The sequence below is a fragment of the Chiloscyllium punctatum genome, chromosome 25 (genome assembly GCF_047496795.1).
Source record: "Chiloscyllium punctatum isolate Juve2018m chromosome 25, sChiPun1.3, whole genome shotgun sequence".
NCBI lineage: Eukaryota > Metazoa > Chordata > Chondrichthyes > Orectolobiformes > Hemiscylliidae > Chiloscyllium > Chiloscyllium punctatum.
In genome coordinates, this window is record NC_092763.1 from 77,141,556 (window position 1) to 77,164,392 (window position 22,837).

The 22,837-nt window shown below is 42.3% G+C and overlaps 1 protein-coding gene across 4 annotated transcripts in view; it reads right to left on the bottom strand.

The window, feature by feature from the left end:
- Nucleotides 1-22,837, bottom strand: part of aff2 (AF4/FMR2 family, member 2) — a 535,365-nt gene that overhangs the window by 395,712 nt on the left and 116,816 nt on the right. For 3 of the 4 annotated variants that reach the window (XM_072595595.1, XM_072595594.1, XM_072595593.1), the window contains exon 2: nt 853-973. In XM_072595595.1, the coding sequence (XP_072451696.1) occupies nt 853-973 (121 nt within the window). Of the gene's footprint in view, nt 1-826; nt 974-22,837 lie in introns of those variants that run through there. The other variant, XM_072595596.1, reaches the window with a different exon arrangement.

The window sequence follows — 22,837 nt, forward strand, 5'->3', positions numbered from 1 at the left end:
CGCTATTCTAGTTTGGGATTATGGTCGGCATGGACTGGTTGGACCAAAGGATCTGTTTCTGTGCTGTATGACTGTATGAACCCAACCAAACATCCTTCTCTCCACCTCTCTACCCCCCCACGCCCTTACCTCTGATAAGCACTTCCTTTGCAGGAACTCTGTTTACTTTCCCTATTGACAGCTTGGATGTACCTGGTTAAAATGATGGTTAGGCCCCACAAACCCAATGTCAAAACTATTGCTTACAACCACAGCCACAGCTCAACATTGGCAGCTAGACCACATTATTCATCAATCTTTCTCTCTATGTATCAACATGGGAGGGCATGTCACTTCCTTTTTTATACTCTCTCTGCAGTTTATCCCTCTCACCTACAAGTGAAACTGTTAATTAATTGGTGCTTTCATTAAACACAATTGCTCTCCCTCTGTGGCCAGCTTAGATGGAAATGTTCTTTGCACATTAAGAGGTCTGGTATCCCTGAATGACCCAGCCTGAATCTCTGCTCAATCCTCCCCTGTAGAGCTGGGTCCATCAGGACTTCATCTCTCAGCCTCTCACTTTCAAATCAATTGAAAAAAAAGTGACAATTTTGGTCATCAAGCTAAAAAAGACAACTTTAGTCAGAGTGAATCCTGTAACACCAATTAACTAAATTTAGAAATTATAGATGTGATTTTTTTTCTCACATTGCTCAAGTTTAACAGTAATTACTGCAAATTGATTAATTAACGGTGTGGTTCAAAACAAAGCAGATTATTAAAGTGCTATCACTGTCACTTAATGTGCAAATATGCCAAGGTACACCAAAGTTAAACAAACAACCTTTTAACGCATTTGGACCAGGCTACCTTGTAGGGTTCACTGAATAGATTAAAGCTTGCAGCAAACAGGTCCTCATCTTGATGGACTTCCTGGTTGCGTCTTTCCCATTCCTTCCTCCGCAGTGCATTCCGATCCTGCTCGTAGTGACTGCAACAGACATGGGAGGGATGGCTGTTAAAGACATGTATGCTCAAGCTGGCTCTGCCGAGCTGACAGAGTAACGCAACAGACAAGAGAACAGAACTTACGATTGTTGTGCAAGGAGCAGTGATGCCCCTCGATACAAGGAACAGCTCAACTCACAGAATAGGAGTGGTGCGGGGCAAGGAAGGGAGGAGTGATGCGGGGGTTCGATGCACAAATCCTTTGAAATATTGCGGGAAAGATTTTTTAAAATCCAAAGAGGCAGGCAGGCTCCAACTTGCAGTGCCAACACATGAGGGACCAGCAGCAAAGGACACTGGTGTGCATTCAGCCTGCATTGATTTGTTATGAGCGTTTGGTAGCAGTTAATTAGTGAACAAACTCAAGATGACAATTTAAATAGTAGATTGCACACACTGATGATATCTGCTGCAAGGAAAAGCCCCAATCTCTGCTGGATTTTGTACAGCACAAGTACAAATATTAATATCTACTGCAAGGTTGGGGCATCTCGGCACTGGTCAGATCAGCTAACATGTAAAAAATCATCAAGAACTCTAACTAATTTTCCAGTATTTTAAACAGGTCCAAATAGATCACAAAGGTTGTAATGGGGAATGAACTGTATCACTTAGAGGATTAAATACTACAGCAATGTCTCTTTCAATGTTTGAAATGTCAATTATTAATTTGAAACAGCAGCCAATTAAACTAGTGGTGGATTATTTAGGCCCTTTGTTCTGTTTGCATTTATGTAAGCATCTTAACTGTAATCAGCCTTTTAGAATAAATGGGGTGTGTGCTTCTCTCTTGTTCCAATGCAATGTTGGCTCTTCAAAATAAAAGCTGTAACAATGCCTTGAGGAAAAACAATAGCACATTAATGATGCATGCTATTATTACACACCAATCAGCCAGCAAATTCTCAAGATGACGTGATACGCCTCGTGTTATGGTTCTCCAAAACCTGATGCTCAGAGCACATTGCAGTGCTTCTGAGTTTGCACAAACTAATTTCCGCATTAATTGTTCAATAAACATACTGCAGAAAGTTAGGACGCGGGATTGAGCATCTTTTCAACAATGTGACTTAAGAACGTAAGAACCAGGAGCAGGAGGAGGCCGTCTGGCCCCTTGAGCCCACTCTGCTATTCAATAAGATCATGGCTGATCTTTTCATGGACTCAGCTCCACTTACCCGCCCACTCACCATAACTCTTAATTCTTTTCCGGTTCAAAAATCTTTCTTTGCCTTAAATACATTCAACAAGGTCGCCTCAACGGCTTCACAGGGCAGGGAATTCAACAGATTCACAATCCTCTGGGTGAAGAAGTTCTTCCTCAGCTCAGTCCTATCCCCCTTACTTTGAGGCGGTGCCTCTTCATTCTGGTTTCATCTGCCAGTGGAAACAACCTCCTTGTTTTTATACTATCTATTCCTTTCATAATTTGATATATTTCTATAAGATCTCTCCCCTATCATTCTTCTAAATTCCAGTGAGTTTAGTCCCAGTCTACTCAAGCTTTCCTCATAAAGCAAGCTTTTCAACTCTGGAATCAACCTAGTGAACCTCCTCTGCATCCCATCTATTATCTTTAACATTTGCTCATGCAATGCCAATCAACATCTCTTGTCTCGAAAGAGAACAATTTAAAATATTCAAAATCTACCTTTATGCAGTGAATTGTTATGAGAGATTTTTCTTAAAAGTTATATTGAAAACGTTATTTTTTTCTTACTTTTCTTTATGGTTCTTTTCTTTCCTTCTCGCTTCAGGGAGAGGCTGCACAGGCTGTGGCTGTTTTCCCTGGAGTGTCGGAGGCTGAGGGGTGACCTTATAGAGGTTTATAAAATCATGAGGGGCACATAGGATAAGTAGACAAAGTCTTTTCCCTGGGTTGGGGGAGTCCAGAACTAGAGGGCATAGGTCTAAGGTGAGAGGCGAAAGATTTATAAGGACCAAAGGGGCAACCTTTTCACACACAGGGCGGTGCGTGTGTGGAATGAACTGCCAGAGGTAGTGGTGGAGGTTAGTACAATTACAGCATATACCCTGGATGGGTATATGAATAGGAAAGGTTTAAAGGGATATGGACCAAGTGCTGGAAAATGGGACTAGATTTATTTTTGATTTGGAGGTGTCAGTGTTGGACTGGGGTGGACAAAGTTAAAAATCACACAACACCAGGTTATAATCAACTAGGCAAAAGTGAGGACTGCAGATGCTGGAAATCAGAGTCTAGGTTAGAGTGGTGCTGGAAAAGCACAATGGCTCAGGCAGCATCCGAGGAGCAGGAAAATTGACTTTTCAGACAAAACATTTGCCCGAAATGTCGATTTTCCTGCTGCTTGGATGCTGCCTGACCTGCCGTGCTTTTCCAGCACCACTCTAATCTAAACACCAGGTTATAGTCCAACACGTTTCTTTGGAAGCACTAGCTTTCGAAGCACTGCTCCTTCATCAGGAGGTTGTGATGAAGGAGCAGCACTTGGTAAACTAGTGCTCCCAAATAAACCTGTTGGACTCTAACCCAGTGTTGTGTGATTTTTAAGTTAGATTTATCTAGGATATGTGGTCGGCATGGACGGGTTGCACTGAAGGGCTTGTTTCCATGCTCTACAGCTCTTTGACTCTAAGTGTCTCAGGTTCTGAATGCATTATTCGCCATTTCTTTCTCAGCTGTTCAACACTCATCTGTTAACGAATTATCTATTGGTCCTGTCATTCACTAAAGGTCCCAGGTAGCCTATTGTCCTCATCATGTCAGTATCTGCTTGCGTTGCAGCAATTTAAAAATGCTAAAGAATTGTGAGCTTCAGAGAACATCTTTTTAAAGAAAATTGAACTAACGGTGCATGGGGCAAAAAGCTCATCCCCAGACAGATCCAGCCGACAGACATTTCAAAAGATTGGTGAACGAAAATGAAATGATGTTAACACATATTAGGCAGCTGTAATAAACATACTCGAGAAAATACTGTGGGTGATGAGTGACAAATGCAAGCTTAAAAGATACCTGCAATGTTCTTCTGTGTGCCGTTGCAAAACAAGCAATAACACGTTTATCTGGAGTCAGTTAACACACTTGCTAAATATGATAGATCAAAGGAATGTCTTAAGAGCAATGATCTGCCAACATTAATTCATATCTTTTCAGACAAGCAGCCTGCCAATCAGACATTTCTGAAAAGAAACTGAATTACATTTAAGGGATAATGAACATCGAGTGCAATAATTAGTGAGTAATATATCTGAGGATTAGGTCGGGCATGTTACCAAAGTCAAGTATTTAAAATACTTTTGGGAACACATTCATTACTTTGTCACTTCATTGATAAGTGTTGCTGTCCTCTTGGTTGACACAAGTTGAATTCTTTGAAGTATATGTTGTACATATGTTTGGATTTAGACCAACATTCGGATCCTTTCTAATAACTAAGTACATAAGGGAATGTTTGCCTTTTTTTAAATTGATTGTATTACAGCAGCTGGCAATGCAATGGTAGAATTGAAATAATGCAGCGTTAAATCCTAATCTTCACTGGTGTCAAATCCCAGTGTCTACAGTGTCAAAGCATTTTCTCATAACGTTCTTGAGCACCTTAAGATCCTTTACCACATTAAAGGTGCCATATGAATGCTGAGTTGAGGCACATAAAAAGACTTAAATCTGGAGCAAGCTTTAGCTGCACAACTGCAGGAAGTCCTGAAGTGTTTTCCATTCATGAAAGTATTTCTTGGTCACTATATTAATGTAAGAAATATGTAATCAATTTGTGCACAGACAATATCAGATGGTCAGATTTTAAATGCTGATAGATGACAAATGTTGGCTAATACATTGGGGAAAATCTAACCTTGCTCCCCTTCCAAAAATTTTGATGGATCTTTTATATCAACACAACAGGGTAGATGGACCTCCAGTTCATCAAAAGACATCACTTACTCCCTGCTACACTGAGAGAGTCAGCTCAATGAGAAGGCAAGTGGTAAAGGTGACAGAAACAGATACAGGAGGATACAGACAGGTGAAGCAAGTGGACAAAAACTTGGGAGATGAAATATAATGTGGGAAAACGTGTAGTTATGCACTTTGACAGAAGGAATTTAGGAACTAATATTATTTAAATCGGGAAGGACTGCAGAAAGCTCCAGCACAGAGAAATTTAGAAGTCCTCATGATTAAATCACAAAAAGCTAGCATCCAAGTTCAGCAGGTAATAGGAAAGATAAATGGAATGTGGGTCTTTAGTCTTGCTGAATGTATACAAGGTACTAGTTAGACAATACCTGAAATACTGTGATCAGCTTTGGTCCCCATAAAGAAGGAAAGATATAGTGGCATTGGAGGCAGTCCAGAGAGGGTTCACGAGGTTGATCTGAGGTATGTAGGGATGTCTTATGAGGAAAGGTTAATTAGGTTGGGCTTGTACTCATTGTAATTCAGAAGAATGACAGGTTACCTTATTGAAACATAAGGTCCTTAGGGGATCTGCCAGGGTCGATGGGGAAAAGTTGTTTTTCCTTGTGGGAGAGTCAAGGACCAGTGGACATATTCTCAGAGTAAATGGTCACCCATTTAAGACCAGCGATAAGGAGGAATTTCCTCTCTCTGTAGAATTTTTTATCACAGTGTGCTGTGGAGGCTGTCACATTAAGTATATTTCGGGCAGAGATAGACAGGTTTTAATCCATAAGGGAATCAATGGAATGGCAGTGGAGTTGAGGATTATCTCATTGAATGGAAATAGTCAATGAGTTTAACGGCCTACGACTGTTCCTGTGTCTTGTTATGATTGTGCTCTCAAGTCTCCAGAGTGCAATGATGAATCGATGATCTGATTCGTGGGTAACTGGGGAACAGTAAGTTAAGTTACTCTGCCCTGAACCAGATTCAAACTGCTCTGCTGCAGTTCATGTAGTGCAGGTACATCCACAGTGATATTCAGCGAGGGAATTCCAGGATTTGGACCCAGTGACAATGAAAGAGCAGTAAAATACTTCCAAGGCAAGATGGTGAGAGATTTGGAGGGCAACTTGCTGGTGGTGGTGTTTCCTTGTATCTGCTGCTGTTTAAGAGGCATTTAGGCAGTCCCGTGAACAAAGAGGGAATGGGAGGGATATGAACCATGTCCAGGCAGATGAAATTAATTTAGAATAGCACCATGGTCGGCACAGACATGGTGGGCCGAAGGGCCTAATCCTGTGATGCACTATTCTACATCCTTGCCCTTCTAGATGGTACGGGTTTAGGAGGTGAGTGGTTGTTAATATAGTTATATATACTTTATAACTATATTATAATGCATGAATGAGAACTGCAGGTGTAAAATAACTTTTAAATAATACCTAAAACCTGCAGTCTGTTATGTACAAGAAAACACCCTCCAGCCATTACCAAATCATAGAATCCCTACAATATGGAAAGAGGTCAGCGCTGACCCTCCCACTCAGTCCCAGACCCTCACCTTATCCCCGTAACCTCACATTTGACCATGGCGAATCCACCTAGCCTACACATCCCTGAACATGAGGCAATTTAGCATGGCAAATCCACCGAACCTTCACAACTTTGGTCTGTGGGAGGAAACGGGACCACTCAGAAGAACCCAGGCAGACACGGGGAGAATGTACAAACCCAGGTTTCTGATGCTGAGAGATGAACTTTGTTACAGATGTAAACTGATCTTAAAAACAAGGAGATCAAAATAGATACTTAAAACAAAACTGTTTGAACTTCTAAGTAGCCTCACAAATCGATTCTGCTATAACGCGAGTTTAGTTAATGTGAATTCGCTGTATCGCTACTGACCAATGGGGACATTGTTTCTAAAGTCCAAACTTTTTAACTTGCATTAGCAGTAATGCAATTACAGCATCAACACTTTAAGTGCTGTTTCTTTAGCGTGATTTTTCTATAACATGGGGTTGCACAAGAACACAAGCATTGGATTATGGAAGAACTGACTGTAGCTGGACATCTGGTGGGAACCAAAACAGTGGCACTAAAAAGGAGAAAGGTCTGAAAATAACCACCTTCTCCTGACCTCAAACTGTCCATGACTAATCTTGTAGAATTCACAAAATATATTGTAGTTGCAGGCCAGAATTATTTCAGAACGGCTGAGATATGGCAATGGTCATAATTTGTCACAGTGCCAACTGCGTATAATGGGAAATCATACAGTCTGCATTACATCAGTTACTGTTTGTTAATGATAGCCAAAATCCAACCACATCACACTAGTTAATGTCAGAAAGCTTTAAACTCTCAATTCATACCAACTGATTTGGGCTATAAGAAACATGGTTTAGCATTAAGTCAAGATTTCGTCATGTCCTTGCAATATGACAATATCTTTATATGATATTTCAACATATCAGGGTTCAGTTTTGCCCAGTTGCACATTCGGCATTTTTGGTAGGTGCCTAAAAATACTAATATAAATCTCATTAGTCTATTGACTCATGGTCCTTTCTGGTAGTCCACGTGGCTTGGCTCCAACATGTTTTTAGCTTGACTTTTAAATGATGTTACCCATGGCCCAAAACACTGTCAAGGCAAAATAGCTAGCGTGAGGGACCAAACTGCCAAATGATATTCAGCCAAGCATGTTGTCTGATAAGGAGAAACATGTCACTTACTAATTTGGAATGCTTCTAATTGATTACTTTCTTTCACAATATGTTTTTTTTTCCACTGAGGAACAAATATGATAAATCTTTTGTATTTCTGTCAACTAGCATGGTGTGCTCTTGTGTGGGACTTGTTCTTTGGGAGAAGAATGTACAATTATGTTTATTACCTAATAGATCACTGTGTTTGAGTGTTGTGTGACAACCTGTCACCATTAAACACTCAATGCTTATTATATTCCTTTCTAAAACTGCATGATAAAATGCAAAAGCTTCAAAATGTTACAGTGGGGCATTGGCTCAATTCCTTTGAAATTCTAGTCTTCCTTCTTTGGACACCAACACTTCAGCTCTTGTGAAAATGAGGAATTCCAGGTGAACACACTGGCCACTCATACACTGCTGTTTCATACTGTCACATGAGGGAGCAAGCAAAATGAAGCAGCAACAACAACATGAATGTAGCTCCTCTAGTTTAGAAAAGCAGCCCAACTTCCTTCGACATTCCAAGTTGCAAGTCCAAACAATCACAAGCAGAATTCAGTCCTGACTCTCATATAATATTAACCTTCTACACCATCAGTAAAATCAATTCTGTGGGGTGAAAGGGTCTTCTGATTTTATTTTGGGAATACTAATGTTGCAGTTCTCCTGCCTACCAGGAGAGATTGGAGAAGGGACACTAGGCCAGAAAAACAAAGAGGAACATGTAAATATCAGCTTCCAAGAAAATATTGTTCAAACATTGGGAAGAGAATGGAGACAGCCGGACATGTATCACAGCAGACCTCTGCTTCAGACGTCCAAGGGATATTCCACATCCAGTTTTGTTGGTAGGTTTAATCATTCAACCAAAGGATAGTAACAAAGGCCTTCCTGATGAGGGCTTATGCCCGGAACTTCGACTCTCCTGCTCCTCGGATGCTGCCTGACCTGCTGTGCTTTTCAAGCATCACACTCTTTGACTCTGATCTCCAGCATCTGCAGTCCTCACTTCCTCCCAAAGGTAACTCACTTTATACAATGCCTCTTCAGAAATGATTGGAAAGAGACAGTGCACTGAAGCTTTATTTCTTGCAATCATCTTGCATGCATTCAGGTATGTGAACATTAACAGACTTTATTGAATGGAGATGCTTAGTGGGTGGCACAGTGGTTAGCACTGCTGCCTCACAGCGCCAGAGACCCAGGTTCAATGCCCGCCTCAGGCGACTGACTGTGTGGAGTTTGCACATTCTCCCCGTGTCTGCGTGGGTTTTCTCCGGGTGCTCCGGTTTCCTCCCACAGTCCAAAGATGTGCAGGTCAGGTGAATTGGCCATGCTAAATTGCACGTAGTGTTAGGTAAGGGGTAAACGTAGGGTTATGGGTGGGTTGCACTTCGGTGGGTCGGTGTGGACTTGTTGGGCTGAAGGGCCTGTTTCCAAACTGTAAGTAGTCTAAAAAAAAAGGTTGACAAAACATTTGTGAATCTTCTGGAACTCTGGAGACTTGGATCTCAGACCCATGTGATCTGCCATTATGTTTTAAATAGCTTCTTACTCAGCAAATAACTACTGAGGATGTCCATACAAGTAGAGTTAACCTTTTACTACACAGATATATTCCTTGGACCATTTGAGACCATAAATGCAGTCAGACCCATAGACTCACTTGGAAGGTCTTCCTACTTTAATGCTTCCTTCCCATCGATTAGAATGAGCCATACATCTGCCCATCCCTCACTCCTGCCTGCCAGATTGACAGAGTCACAATACAGAGCTCCCAATCATCTTAATGACTTCATTCCAAGTGGGAGTCCTGTCTTCTGCCAATTAACACTTTGAATTAAATGGTTAAATAGCAGGCCCTGGGATGGCGGGTTAACCCCCTTCCCAATTTTTGGTTGGGGGTGGTAAGAAGAGGTCAGGGTAGAGGATTACTGCCCCCCACCCCATGAAATCCAGCCCCAGTATTCCTGAAGTGGCATCAATGTAAACCCTCACTCTTCCTCTGAAGAAGCATTCTGTTTGCTTTTCAATTTATTCTGATGGGCTAACACAGTCAAGGCAAACTTTTATGGCGCATCCTTATTTGCTCCTGGCAAGGTAGGGGTGAGCTGCCTTCTCAAATCATCCCTGTCTGTGTTTTTAAGGTACTGTCCAATAAGACATTTCAAGGATGGAGGAATAGCACTACATGTGCCCAAGGTGAGGAGGATGTGTGACTCGGAAAGGAAACTGCAGCTGATGGTGTTCCTTTGCTGTTATTTGAGGTGAAGAAGATTCTTAAGACTGGTCAGGATAGACATGGAGAGGTTGTTCCCACTGTTAGAGTCCAAGACCAAAGGGTACAATCTCAATGTAAGGGGCCACCCATTTAAGGAGCCATTTTGTCTTTCTCTGAGGGTAGCGCATCTGTGATACTCCTTATCATAGAGGGCTTTTGAATCAAGGGTTATGGAGAAAAGTGAAATCAAGGGTTATCAGATCAGCCGTGATCTCATTGAATGGTGAAGGAGACTCGATGGGTCGAATGTTTCGATGTTTTATGATCTATCCTAATATGTGGGGGAATGCTTTGAGGGCTGCAGTTGAAGACATCTTGACAAGCAGAAGGTACACACTGAGGCCATTCTGAGCCCACAGTAACAATGGATGACACTGTTATGATGGATGGACTGCTCATGAGGAAGGCTGCTTTGTCGTGGATGGAGTTTTGAAGGTGCAGAGTGTGCCCCAAGCGCTTGAAAGGTTCTCAATGGTGGGCGGGAATGTGGATTTGAGGTTACAATCAGATCAGCCATGATCTCATTCAATAGCAGAGAAGATTCAAAAGGTTGAATGGCTTACATCTGCTCCTAGCTCATACGTTTGCGTGTGGGTCCACCGCACTCCAAACTCAAGCCTTGTCTACAGTGGAGGAGGTTTAGGCTGTTAAAACATTGGAAAATGCCTTTTAGTATTTCAAATGATGATTGCAACTATAGAGTTACTATCAACCACAGAAAGATTGAAATCACCCCTATATTGTGGATGGTTCTATTAGTGTCCTGGCCTCTGGCATGAAGGAATCAACAAAAAGGAAATGGTTGCACTTAAGACATAGTGACATTGGTACAGGCCATCAGCCAGCGACATTATAATTATCTCCAGGGCATTCAACAGGAGATTGAGAATCTGTTTGCGTTTCTTGTGCAAACTTACCATTGGGAAGCCAAGTTTGCAGGGAGGGCTTCCACACTGTTAGATCAGCACAGGGAAAGGTAGGAACTGTATTTTTCACCTTATTCCATACAGCACAGCAAGTGCCTTGGAAGAGTTTCACATTTCGTCTGACAGCTCATGAGCATCTGCGTTAGTTTGGCAGAGGATTCTGGACTTCATTCGCAAGAGAACATCAGAACTTTGGTACCCAGAGACCACATGAAAAAAATCAGGTGAAATTGCAGGAAAATATATGAGCTGTAGAGCTCAGAAAAAGGCTTGTTTGGTCCACTCGCCTGTGTTAGCTTTCAGGCAGGGCTCTTCCATCCGTCCCACTGCCCCACCTCAGCATGCCCCCTCACTCCCACACCCCCTAAAATCCAGCACCGCTGCCGCTGCTTCACATCCTTCCAGAATTGCAGCTCTCAGGTTTGAACACTATCATCCAGCCGAGGCCTAACCAAATCAGAGCAAGGCTATTCGGCCCATTGTGCCTGTGTCCACTCTTTGAAAGAGCTATCAAACATAGACCCCCTACCTCCAATCTTTTCCCATAATTGCATACCCAATTGCCCATTCAAACAGCTTTAGACTTCTGTGATATCCATATTATGTACAGCTGCAAGTCTGCACGAGCTTCACTACACACAGCATCATCCCACAAGCAGAATTACCAATGGTCAAACTATTACGTTGCACATTAGCCAATTAACAAAAACTGACTCAACAACATACAAACTGTCGGATGACATTGAACTAGACATTAATTTTGCCAAAATATTATTCCAAATTCTTGCACACTGCTCAACGCTGTCTGTTTGAAGTTTGCACATGCTCCCATGTCTGTGTGGGCTTCCTCCGGGTGCTCTGGTTTCCCCCCAATATCCAAAGATGTGCAGATTAGGTGGATTGGCCCTGCTCAATTGCCTATAATGTCCAGGGATGTACAGACTAGGTGGAGTGGCCATGGGAGATGCAGGGTTATAGGGTAGAGGGCGAGGTCTGGCTCAGTTGATCTACGGAAGGTCACTGCGGACTCAATGGGCTGAATGGCCTGCTTCCACACTGTAGAGATTCTATGCTTCTATAATAACATGCTATGTGAATGGAATGCTTACCATCACTGATAAGTCTTAATGTGAACAACCTGCCACTCCTGCTTCCATCTCCCCATATCCGGCACACCCTAAAAAACCACCAGATCACAAATACAACACTCACTCTTTAGTAAACTCAATAACTGAACTGTCCAGTGACATTGATCCAACTGACAATATCCAACCAGGAATTCAAAACACTCTCTATACTCTCGCACCAGAGGCTACATAGATCCTCACAAGAAGTACCAACACCCTCCCCTTCACCATAACAGAGAAACAAAGAGGAACTTGCAATTCTACGGCACTTTTCACAACCTCATGGGGTCCTGGTGCAGCTTAAAGCCAATGAATCACTTTGAAAATGTGGTTAGTCCTGTGAAGTCTTGTGTGTAAACACTGTCAGAGGCGTCAGTGTCCAGATGATATGCCAAATGCAAGCTTCAGTTGCCCTCTCAAGTGGATGTAAGCGATCCCATGGACCCACTATTTCATAGAAGAATGGCCAATAGTTCTCCTTTAACCTATATCATGAAATATGAAACCTGGTCCACGGTTTTTCTGAGAGCTTGCTGTGCACAAACTAGCTACTGAGTTTCCTACAGTGCCCCAGCAACTGCACTCCAAACATGTGTTTGCCGTTCATGAACCATTTGAGAACCTCTTGAAAGCATGGGTATATGGCATAGTTTGTGGCATTTTTCATTAAAAAGGGGGAATCTCAGTCCTGATCAAACAATTTCAAGTCTGATACCTCCTCCCTCAACTTGACAAGAAAAATGGGTTTCACAGGAATGACAATAAAAGTCCTGCAATTTTGTTTTTGTCATTACATTTCACATGAGACGGTTGTTTGCTCCAGCTGCAACGAGGCCACTCAGAGCTAGCCTTTACAAATGCAAGTACAGAAGAGAAAAAGAAAGAAAGGGTTCAGGTGGTTTGAATCTGTCTGGTGTTGTTTCAAAGTTCAGAACAAGTACATCTGTATGTGTGTAGGAGTGCACTGCGTAACAAAGTGCGTAATACACCATTTTCAATCCACTTCGAAACTCTCTTTGTCCTCCTTTTAGCTTTTTATGTTGCAAGGTGCACAAATGCAAAGGCCTACACATCAGGGTTGCAATGATGTTGAGGTTGAGCTTGGTCAGACGTTGTTGAAATATGTCCACTCCAGTGAAAGGACGATGTTTTGACCGAGGGCATGCAGAAACCACAGAGCAACACTCTCACAAAAGACTGCGAAGGGTGTTAGTGCATAAAAATAGCTATTGAGGACCAGGCTCAAATGGCATTGAGGTAACATAACAAGAGAATTTGGACTTGCTACAATACAGCATGTACTGCAGCTCTGTTCACCTGAGGTAACAACTGTCTCTCTTTCTCTCTGTCTTTACAGAGAGAATGCTTACCATCACTGATAAGTCTTAATGTGAACAACCTGCCACTCCTGCTTGACCATTTGGCTGGTCCCAGTGCTTTCAATTGAAGTTTTATATATCCAGCATCCACAGTGCTTTGCCTTGCAGCAGTTGAACAGGAGCAGCAACATACTGGGGGGTTACACAGTGCAAGACAGACAGCAAAACCAGCAAACACTAGCTGTGATTCATTTTTTTTATTGTCAAGAGAATCAGGAATCATTGTGCAAAAAACAAGAGCATTCAGTCCATTGTACCTATTCCAGTTCTTTGAAAGAGAGGAAAAGAGACAGGAGACTTGCATTATATAATGCCTTTCACGATCACCCAGAAGTCTCAAAACATCTTACAGTCAATGACACACATTTGAAGTTATAAAGTGTGCAATACAGTCACCAAGATGTGCTCGGAAAACTCCCAAAGCTCTGCAGAGTCAGGCTTGATTTTTGTGTTCACGTCTTGGAGATGCACTTGAACTTACTGCATCAGCACGACGGTAGAAGCTATGGCCGGCACAAATTAATCCCAATTCCAAACATTTCCTCTTTCCAAAGAACCAAGCAAATTTACCATTTCACAAGCAGATATCCAAATCCCTTTCGGAAGTTACCGCTGATTCTGCTCCCACTACCCTCTCAAACAGGAAATATTTGTTCCAGATAATATATCACAACTCCAGATTAAACTAAGTGGGTGAACACAGGGAAAAGATTTCAAGTGATATGTGTATATACATACTTTGAACCCAATGTGAAAATTAAGGTGGACACAGGAGCACTTCCTAAATCTTGATTACACTTCACTCGCACTGACGTCTATGTGCGTGAGGTTCCATCTAGAAGTGGCTTTGCCTTTAGGCTATGTCAGTGCTATTATGTTCTGCAGTTTTTACTTCAACGCTATGCCAGTAGGACCAGTTTCTGAAGTACTGGCCACACATACTGGCAAATAAAATGCTACTGGGTAGGTTAAGGAAGCTGGGTGCTGTTTTAATGGTGTTCCCCAGCCATCTGCCTTACCAAAATATAGACACTTGTTTTGATATTACTACCACTGCATAGGGTCCAACCACAGGGAGATTGTTGGCACAAGCATGGGACTCAGGCAAGTGAAGCAGCTTTTGATTCAGATTGGGATCTCTCTCTTTGCTCATTCATGGGATTTGGGTGCACCACCAAAGTCAGCATTTATTACCCGTGCCCAGATGCCTTTGAGAAGCCCAACTTGCTGACCCCCTGCAAGTTATCTGTTCAAGGTAATCCCAAAGTGCTGTTAGGGGAGGCAGTTCGGGTTTTGATCCAGCAATAAGAGACTAGTCCAGACTCTCAGACTAGTCAAGCAATAATCTGACATTGCCATACTCATGGAATCACATCTTATAGACCATGTCCCAAGCAACATCAGTGGTGGCAGAGATGGTGGGGTCCTCAAGACTGACTCCAGTCAAACTTGGGCAAGGAAACCTCTCGCTGATTACCACTGACCATCCCTCTCTGATAATGTGTCAGCACTCACCCACATTCAACACCACTTGGAGGTAGCACTAAGGATAACAAGAGCACAGAATGTACTCTGGGTGGGGGACTTCAATGTCCACCACTAGGTCTGGCTTCACAGCACCACCAATGCCCAAGCTGGTTAGTTGAAAAAGGACATTGCTGCTAGACCAGTCTGCAAAAGATGAAGAAACCAAACAAGGAGGAGAAACAGTTTGACTCTACCCTCACTGACCTGCAGGCTTTTGATGTATCTATTCATGAAAATACTGGTAACAGTGATCACTGCACAGTCCTTGTTAAGATAGTTTCATCTTCATAGCAAGGAGGTCCTCCATCATATTATGTGGCACTATCACTGTGCTAAATGGGACAGACTTTGGACAGATCTAGCAACTCAAGATTCCGTCATTCAGGGAGGCACTGTGGAACCATCAGTAATATTTAAATTGTACTCCAGCGCAGTCTGCAACCTCATGGCCAGCCCATCCCCTACTCAATCATTATTGTCAAGCCAGGAGATCAACTCTGTACTAATGAAGAGTGCAGGAGGGTATGCCAGGAGCAACACCAGGCATATCTAAAAATGAGGTGTCAACCATGAAGTGACAAACCAGGAGTACCTGTGTGCTATAAAACATAAGCAGCAAGTGATAGACAGAGCTAAGCAATCAAGTGATCCCAGATCAGATATAAGCTCTGCAGTCTTGCCACATCCACTGTATGGAAGTGGCCAATTAAACAGCTCACTGGAGGAGGAAGCACCACAAATATTCCCATCTTCAATGACAGGAGAGCCCAGCACATCAGTACAGAAGATAAGCATTCAAAACAATCTTCAGGCAGAGGTGCTGCGTGAATGATCTAACTCAGCCTCTTCCATTTGTCCCCACATCACAGATACCAGTTTTCAGCCAATTCAATTCACTTCACGTGATAGCAAGAAATGATTGAAGGCTCAGGATACTGCAAAGGCTATGGGCCCTGACAACATCCCCAACAGTAGTACTGAAGACTTGTGCGCCAGAACATGCCACTCCCCTAGCTGTTCCAGAATAGTTATAACACGAGCATTATCCAACAATGGGAAAAATTGCCTAGGTATATCCTGTACATAAAAAGCAAGACTGATCCTACCCACCCAATTACTGCCCCATCAGTCTACCCTCAATCATCAAATAAAGTGATGGAAGGTGTCATCAACAGTGCTATCAAGCAGCACCTGCTCGGCAATGCCAGTTTAGGTTCTGCCAAGGCCACTCAGCTCCTGACCTCATTAAAGCCTTGGTTTAAACATGGACAAAAGAGCTGAATTCCAGTGTGGCAGGAAGGAGCTCGAGCAAATCAGGAATCAATGAGAATCAGGGGAAAATTCTCTGCCAGTTGGAAATTTACCTTGCGCTCAAGAAGATGGCTGTGGTTTGTGGAGGTCAGTCATCTTAGCTCAGGACATCTCTGCAGGAGTTCCTCAGGGTCCAGCATCTTCAGCTGCTTCATCAATGATCTTCCCTCCATCATAAAGTCAGAAATATGAAGATTTGCAGAATTCAGATGCAGGCCCTCTGAAGAAAAGTCACTGAACCCAAACTGTTAACTCTGCTTTCTACCCTCAGGCTCTGCCAGAGCTGTTGAGTTCCTCCAGGAATTACTGTTTTTGTTTCAGACCCCGAGTGCAACTTTGAAAAACTGTGTGGGAATTGAGTTTGAGACTGGACCAATATTTATCCAGAATCAAATTACTAAAAATGAGATTTAATCATGATTTCAGTGCTGCTTGTGGAATCTTGCTGCACTCAAATTAGTCATCATACTTTCTGCCTTACAACAGCAAATGCTTCAAAGCATTTTGGCAGGTCTTGTGACAATGAGTATTACGAGAGCAAGTCTTTTTTTCCATTGATGTGCCTCTATAGCTGCTTAAATAGCAATAAAAGTGCAGTGTTGGACAGGTCATTTATGGATTTTGAAAAGTACTGGTAATTCTATCAAAATTAATAATAAATGCCTTACATAAAAGCTAAAAAAATGGCTTGAAAAAACAGAAATTCTCAATAGCCTAATGGCTTAAACCCATCTATGAATAAATTTCAACATTTAAAATCACAATTTAACCTTTTGCCAAGTGCCAACCTCTGGCAAACATACTATTTACCCTTGGGACAAGATGCAATTCAAGCCTCTGCATTGCTTAGTTATCCTTTCTGACCTTCTATCACTTTCTTAACCACATGATCAGTTTCTGCTGCTGTCTGCTTCCATTTCATTTCATTTCATTTCCATAACTGCAACAATTCCTCAGTTTCTCTCTAAAGTGCATTCCCACAACTGCAATCTATTTATCTGGAACAGATCACCACACAACATCAAAACATCTCAACCAAGTTCCCTCCCAATATGTTCTTCTAAGTAAATGGACTTCTCAAAACAATGAACTGAAATTTACTGGAACAATAGGAGACTGTTAATAATACAGGTTCTTATGAATTCACAAAGTGAAAAGCAAATCTGCAGAATTACTAGTTACATTCAGAACATTCACACAAATGACATTTCACTCTTAGTCTCCCCAGTCATTTTAACAGTTTGCTTGTTTACACAGGAGTTTCTCAATAAACACATACAAAATCTTCTGGCTCATAATCATGAATTCAAGGATCCTTTCAGCTACATGAACATTCGAAGTGTAACAACAATCAACCTCTCTGGCCCTGAAATGGAATAATTTCATGGAATCCCTACAGTGTGGAAACAGGCCATTTGGCCCAACAAGTCCACACCAACCTTCCAAGCAGTATCCCAACCAGACCCATTCCTCAACCCTATATTTACACCTGACTAACACACCCAACCTACATGGATAATTTAGCATGGCCAATTCACCTAACCTGCACTTCATTGGACTGTGGGAGGAACCCACACAGACACAGGGAAAATGTGCAAACTCCACACAGATGGCTGACTGAGTCTGGAATCGAACCGGGATCTCTGGTGCTGTGAGGCAGCAGTGCTAACCACTGAGCCACCACACCACCCTTAAGTTTCTGTTGTTGAATTTCATTCATTCACTTTGGTGAATTGTCCTTAGAGTTCTTACAAAATGTAACATTATATTTAAAGATTTTTTAAAAAAGAACTATGTATGTCTCGCTCAATCCATTTTTCTTTTCCCTCTCTTCATTTGGCAACGTTCTCAAATCTGAGTCAGATGACCGTGAGTTCACATCTCCTTCTGGGAGTTAAGCTGAAACGTTGACTGACTGCAGTCTTGAGGGAGCCCTGCACTAGGAAAGATGATGTCTCTTCGATGAGACATTCCATCTCAAGAGAATGAAAAGATCTCATCTTGCTATTTTGAAGAAGTCTAAGGGCGTAATTCCAGTGGCCTGGCTAATATTCTCCAACAACGTCAGAAATATCTGGATATTTTCACCTAACTGTTTGAAGGAATTTGTTGGGTCTGAATTTATTATTATGTTTTATACATTACAAAATAATCTACGTTTCAATTTCAGTGGCTGTAGAATGTTCAAAGGTTGTAAAAGATGCAGTGTACAAATGGAAGTCTTTATTTTGCTTCCGTACCGATTTGACTTTGATCCCATTCCTTTCTCAGTCGTTCTCAGGCATCCAAATTTCTGAATCATTATCAGAATATGTTCTGACCCATATCACCAACCCAAGACTATGGTCACGGTTTATTAAGCAGTGCTGGTCATCATGTCCCTCCATGCTTTGAGACTTGGGAAACTTGTTTGCGTGTCCCTACTCTCCAAGGCCTGTCGTGGTTCAAGAAGTCAGATTCCCATCACATTCCCAAGGATGATTAAGGCTGGGCAAAAAGGTTGACCTTGTCAGTAATACTCACACGCTGGGAATGGTAATGTAAGTTAAAAAATAACCTGCAGGAGACACTCCTAAAGCACTGGAGAAAAGTACCAACCTCCAGAAAATCCTCAAACCCGAGTTGCAAGGAAGGCAGTCCAACAGCACCTCTCACACATCAGCACGCACAGCACACGCGCTAATCACTCAAAACAAGCTCTATGGGTGCAATACAGAGTTGGTATGCCTGTCATCAGACTCCCAGAGTAAGGGCTCTGCTCGGAGCTTGGTGGTGGAGCCAAGACTTCCAGGGGATAGGGAAATACTTTAGGGCTGACCTGAAAACACCCCCCAAAAAACATCCTCCAATAACCACCAGCTCATGAGATTCCTCTCTCCTCAGCTTGTGCCGGGCCAAAATGATGATTGTTCATCCCAGAAGGGATGGAACACATCAAGGAACTTGTCGAAAACACACAAAGGAAACAATGAGACATGCCAAGGAGTGCAAGAAACCCACCCCAAGCTTGTGTGGCAAAGTCTACACACTGGACTGATAAGCTGTCTCAGACACCAACCAACTGTAATGGAAGCAAGTCATCCTCCATTCTGAGGGACTGTCAGTGGAGGGAAGAAGAAGAAATGTTATCAGCTCAGAGAGTTGGCTTGACAATCCAGTCACATGTACCCTGCCTGGTGTCAAGTTGCAATGCTCACCTCTGCAAGTCTCAGATGTGGCAACAGCTCCTGACAAACTTTGTTTTGAAAAGAGATTAAGATGATGATGAAAAGAAATCATTTGTCAAGTTAGGCAAAAATCTGAAAGCTACCGTTCTATAAAAGGCATGGGGATGACATTTACACTGTCTTACAGATGCTCAGCTCAGACCAATTGACAGATCCAGGCATGCCCAGGAATGTCAGTAAGCTAGTGGGCATCAGTTGGATGACAAAAGAGCAATCGCAATGATCTTAATGATAGCGGGTCCCATTGTCATTTTGATAACTAGTTATAGGGAAAACAGGAGGAGCTCAGTGAGTCTGGGAACTTCAAAGGTCCACCAGAAGTGGCTCATTATCACCACTATGAACTAAATTAGCCAAGTCCTGAAGCATATAGTTTCCAAACACAGTCTGCTGAAGGTAGTGAGGGAACCAAGAGGGAAAAGTACCATGGCCTCAACAAAATTCCCATTGCAGACATATCAGATCACCATACGATCAGTTGTAGTCACCCCCACACAATCCTTGTGGAGACAAAGTCTCACTTTCATATTGAATATAGCCTGCATCATGTTGTATTGTAACCAAGCTTAATGGGATAGTCAAACAAATCTAATAACCTATTACACATCCTGGAGGCACTGTGGGCTGTCAGCAGCAGAACTGTAGTCAATCATAATGTGTAACCTCAAAACCCAGCATATCCCATGCTTTAGCTCTGAAATAGTGCAGTTATCACCAAGCCAAGGGATCGCTTTGATTCAATGAAGACTGCAGGAGGACACCGCAGCAGTACTGAGGTGTAAGGCTACAACAAAGGACATTTTATATGCCAATTAGCAGAAGTGGCAGATAGTCAACAGGGCTAGGTGATCCAATCCAATTGAATGGATCCAATCTGCAGTGTTGCCCCAAGCAGTCATGAACTGGGTAGACAAATTCACAATGTGGAGGGAGGAGGAGTGTCGACAACTAGCCACACCCTCAGTAGGGGGCCTGGCTCAGGACTGCAAACGGCAAGCCTGAAGCATTCATCTCAAAAAAATGCCAGAAATGTTAACTGGAGGATCCATCTTGACCTCCTCTTCAGGTTTCTAGCATCAGAGCTGACAAGTTGAGGGGCAAACCAACATTCATAAATATATGAGAGGAGGGTCTGATTAGATACCAAGTAGACTCTAGTTGGTAATGGCATGGCCTGACCAATTAGAAGTAATTTGTTGGGTTTAAAATTTAAACCAAGTCTGGCAGTTAACTGTAAATCAGCATTAATGGATTTATTCTCCATAGCAACACCTCCAGCAATCAGAATTCACTTTCCAATCAATTAGCACTCTCCTTTCATGGTGTATAAATATATTGTTTGTCCACTTGAATTGCATTCTTGCAAACTATCTTGATGAGGGTGAGACAAAAAGTTCAGACAAAATGCATCTTTTTCCAGTAATATTCAAATTCAACTGACTGGGGGGTTAACTGAAAATAATGAAATCAACAATGTCAAGACACCTGCAACATCACAAGCAACACAAGTAAAACCTATATATAGACAGAAAACCACAAGTTTGCATTGTACTGGTACGATGAGACCAGTCTCCTGTCTAAAATACAAGTAGTGTAAATTAGGTACAAAGCAACTTTTATATCAGAAAGTTTCTTCATTGTGTTATGACACAGAGACCGAGAACAAAATAAAATCAGCCTCTCTATCCCGAATTCTCAACAAGGTACACTTAAGATATTCAAATGATCCTCAAAAATACCCCCATAGTACATAAACGGACTTGTTAAAATACCAGACTGTGAATAACCAAAACAAAACACCAAATTTACAGCTGAAACAAAAGAATGAACAGTTTACTCCAAACTATAGAGATTCTATGGTTGTCTTACTAATACATTAGCTTCAGTATAACAAAGTTAAACAGCAAGGTAATCTAATTAATATTTGACTTAGATCCAATTTTCTCTGATTCTAACTCCATAAGACTATAAGACATAGGAGCAGAAATTAGGCCATTCAGCCCATCGAGTCTGCTCCACCATTCAATCATGGCTGATACGTTTCTCAACACCATTCTCCCGCTTTCTCCCTGTCACCCTTGATCCCCTTGATACACAAGAACCTATCGAACTCAATCTTAAATTTACTCAATGACCTGGTCTCTACAGCCTTCTGTGGCAATGAATTCCATAGATTCCCCACTCTCTGGCTCAAGAAATTTCTCCTTATCTCCGTTCTAAAAGGTCTTCCCTTTACTCTAAGGTTGTGCCCTCTGCTCCTAGTCTCTGCTACCAATGGAAACATCTACCCATCATCCACTCTGTCCAGGCCTTTCAGGATTCTGCAAGTTTTAATTAGATCCCCCCTCATCCTTCTAAACTCCATCGAGTATATACCCAGTGTCCTCAAACGTTCCTCATATGTTAAGCTGTTCATCCCTGGGACCATTCTCATGAACTTTCTCTGAACACGCTCCACGGCCAGTATACCCTTCCTGAGATATGGGGCCCAAACCTGTTCACAGTATTCCAAATGTGGCCTGACTAGAGCCTTATAGAGCTTCAGAAGTACACCCATGCCTTTATATTCAAATCCTCTCAAAATAAATGCCAACATTGTATTTGCCTTCCCAACTACTGACTCAACCTGCAAGTTTGCCATGAAAGAATCCTGGACTAGAACTCCCAAGTCTCTTTACACTTCAGACTTCTGAATTTGCTCCCCAGTTAGAAAATAGTCCATACTTCCTATCAAGGTGCATGACCTCACACTTTCCCACATTGTATTCCACCTGCCATTTCTTTGCCCACTCTCCTAACCTGTCTAAATCTTTCTGCAGCCTCCCCGCCTCCTCAATACTACCTGCCCCTCAAACTATATTTGTGTTATCTGCAAACTTAGCCAGAATGCCCTCAGTTCATTCTTCTAGGTCATTAAAGTATAAAATGAAAAGTTGTGGCCCCAACACTGAGCCTTGCAGAACACCACTTGTCACTGGTTTCCATCCTGAGAAGGACACTTTTATCTCCACTCTCTGCTTTGTGCCAGACGGCCAGGCTTCTACCCATGCTAGCATCTTGCCTTCAACACCAAGGGCTCTTATCTTACTCAGCAGCCTCCTGTGTGGCACCTTGTCAAAGGTCTTCTTGAAGTTCAGGTAGAGAATATCCATTGGCTCTTCTTGGTGCAACCTGATCATTACTTCCTCAAAGAAGTCGAGCAGATTTGTCAGGCATGACCTCCCCTTGATGAAACCATGCTGACTTTGCTCTATATTACCATACACTTCCAAGTATTCAGAAATCCCTTCCTTTACAATGAACCTTACCCATGACCGAGGTCAAGCTAATTGGTCTGTAATTTTCTATCTTCTGCCTTCCTCCCTTTTTAAACAGGGGCATTACATTAGTGATTTTTCAGTCCTCTGGGATCCTCCCTCATTCTAGTGATTCCTGAAAGATTACCATTAGCACCTCCACTATCTCT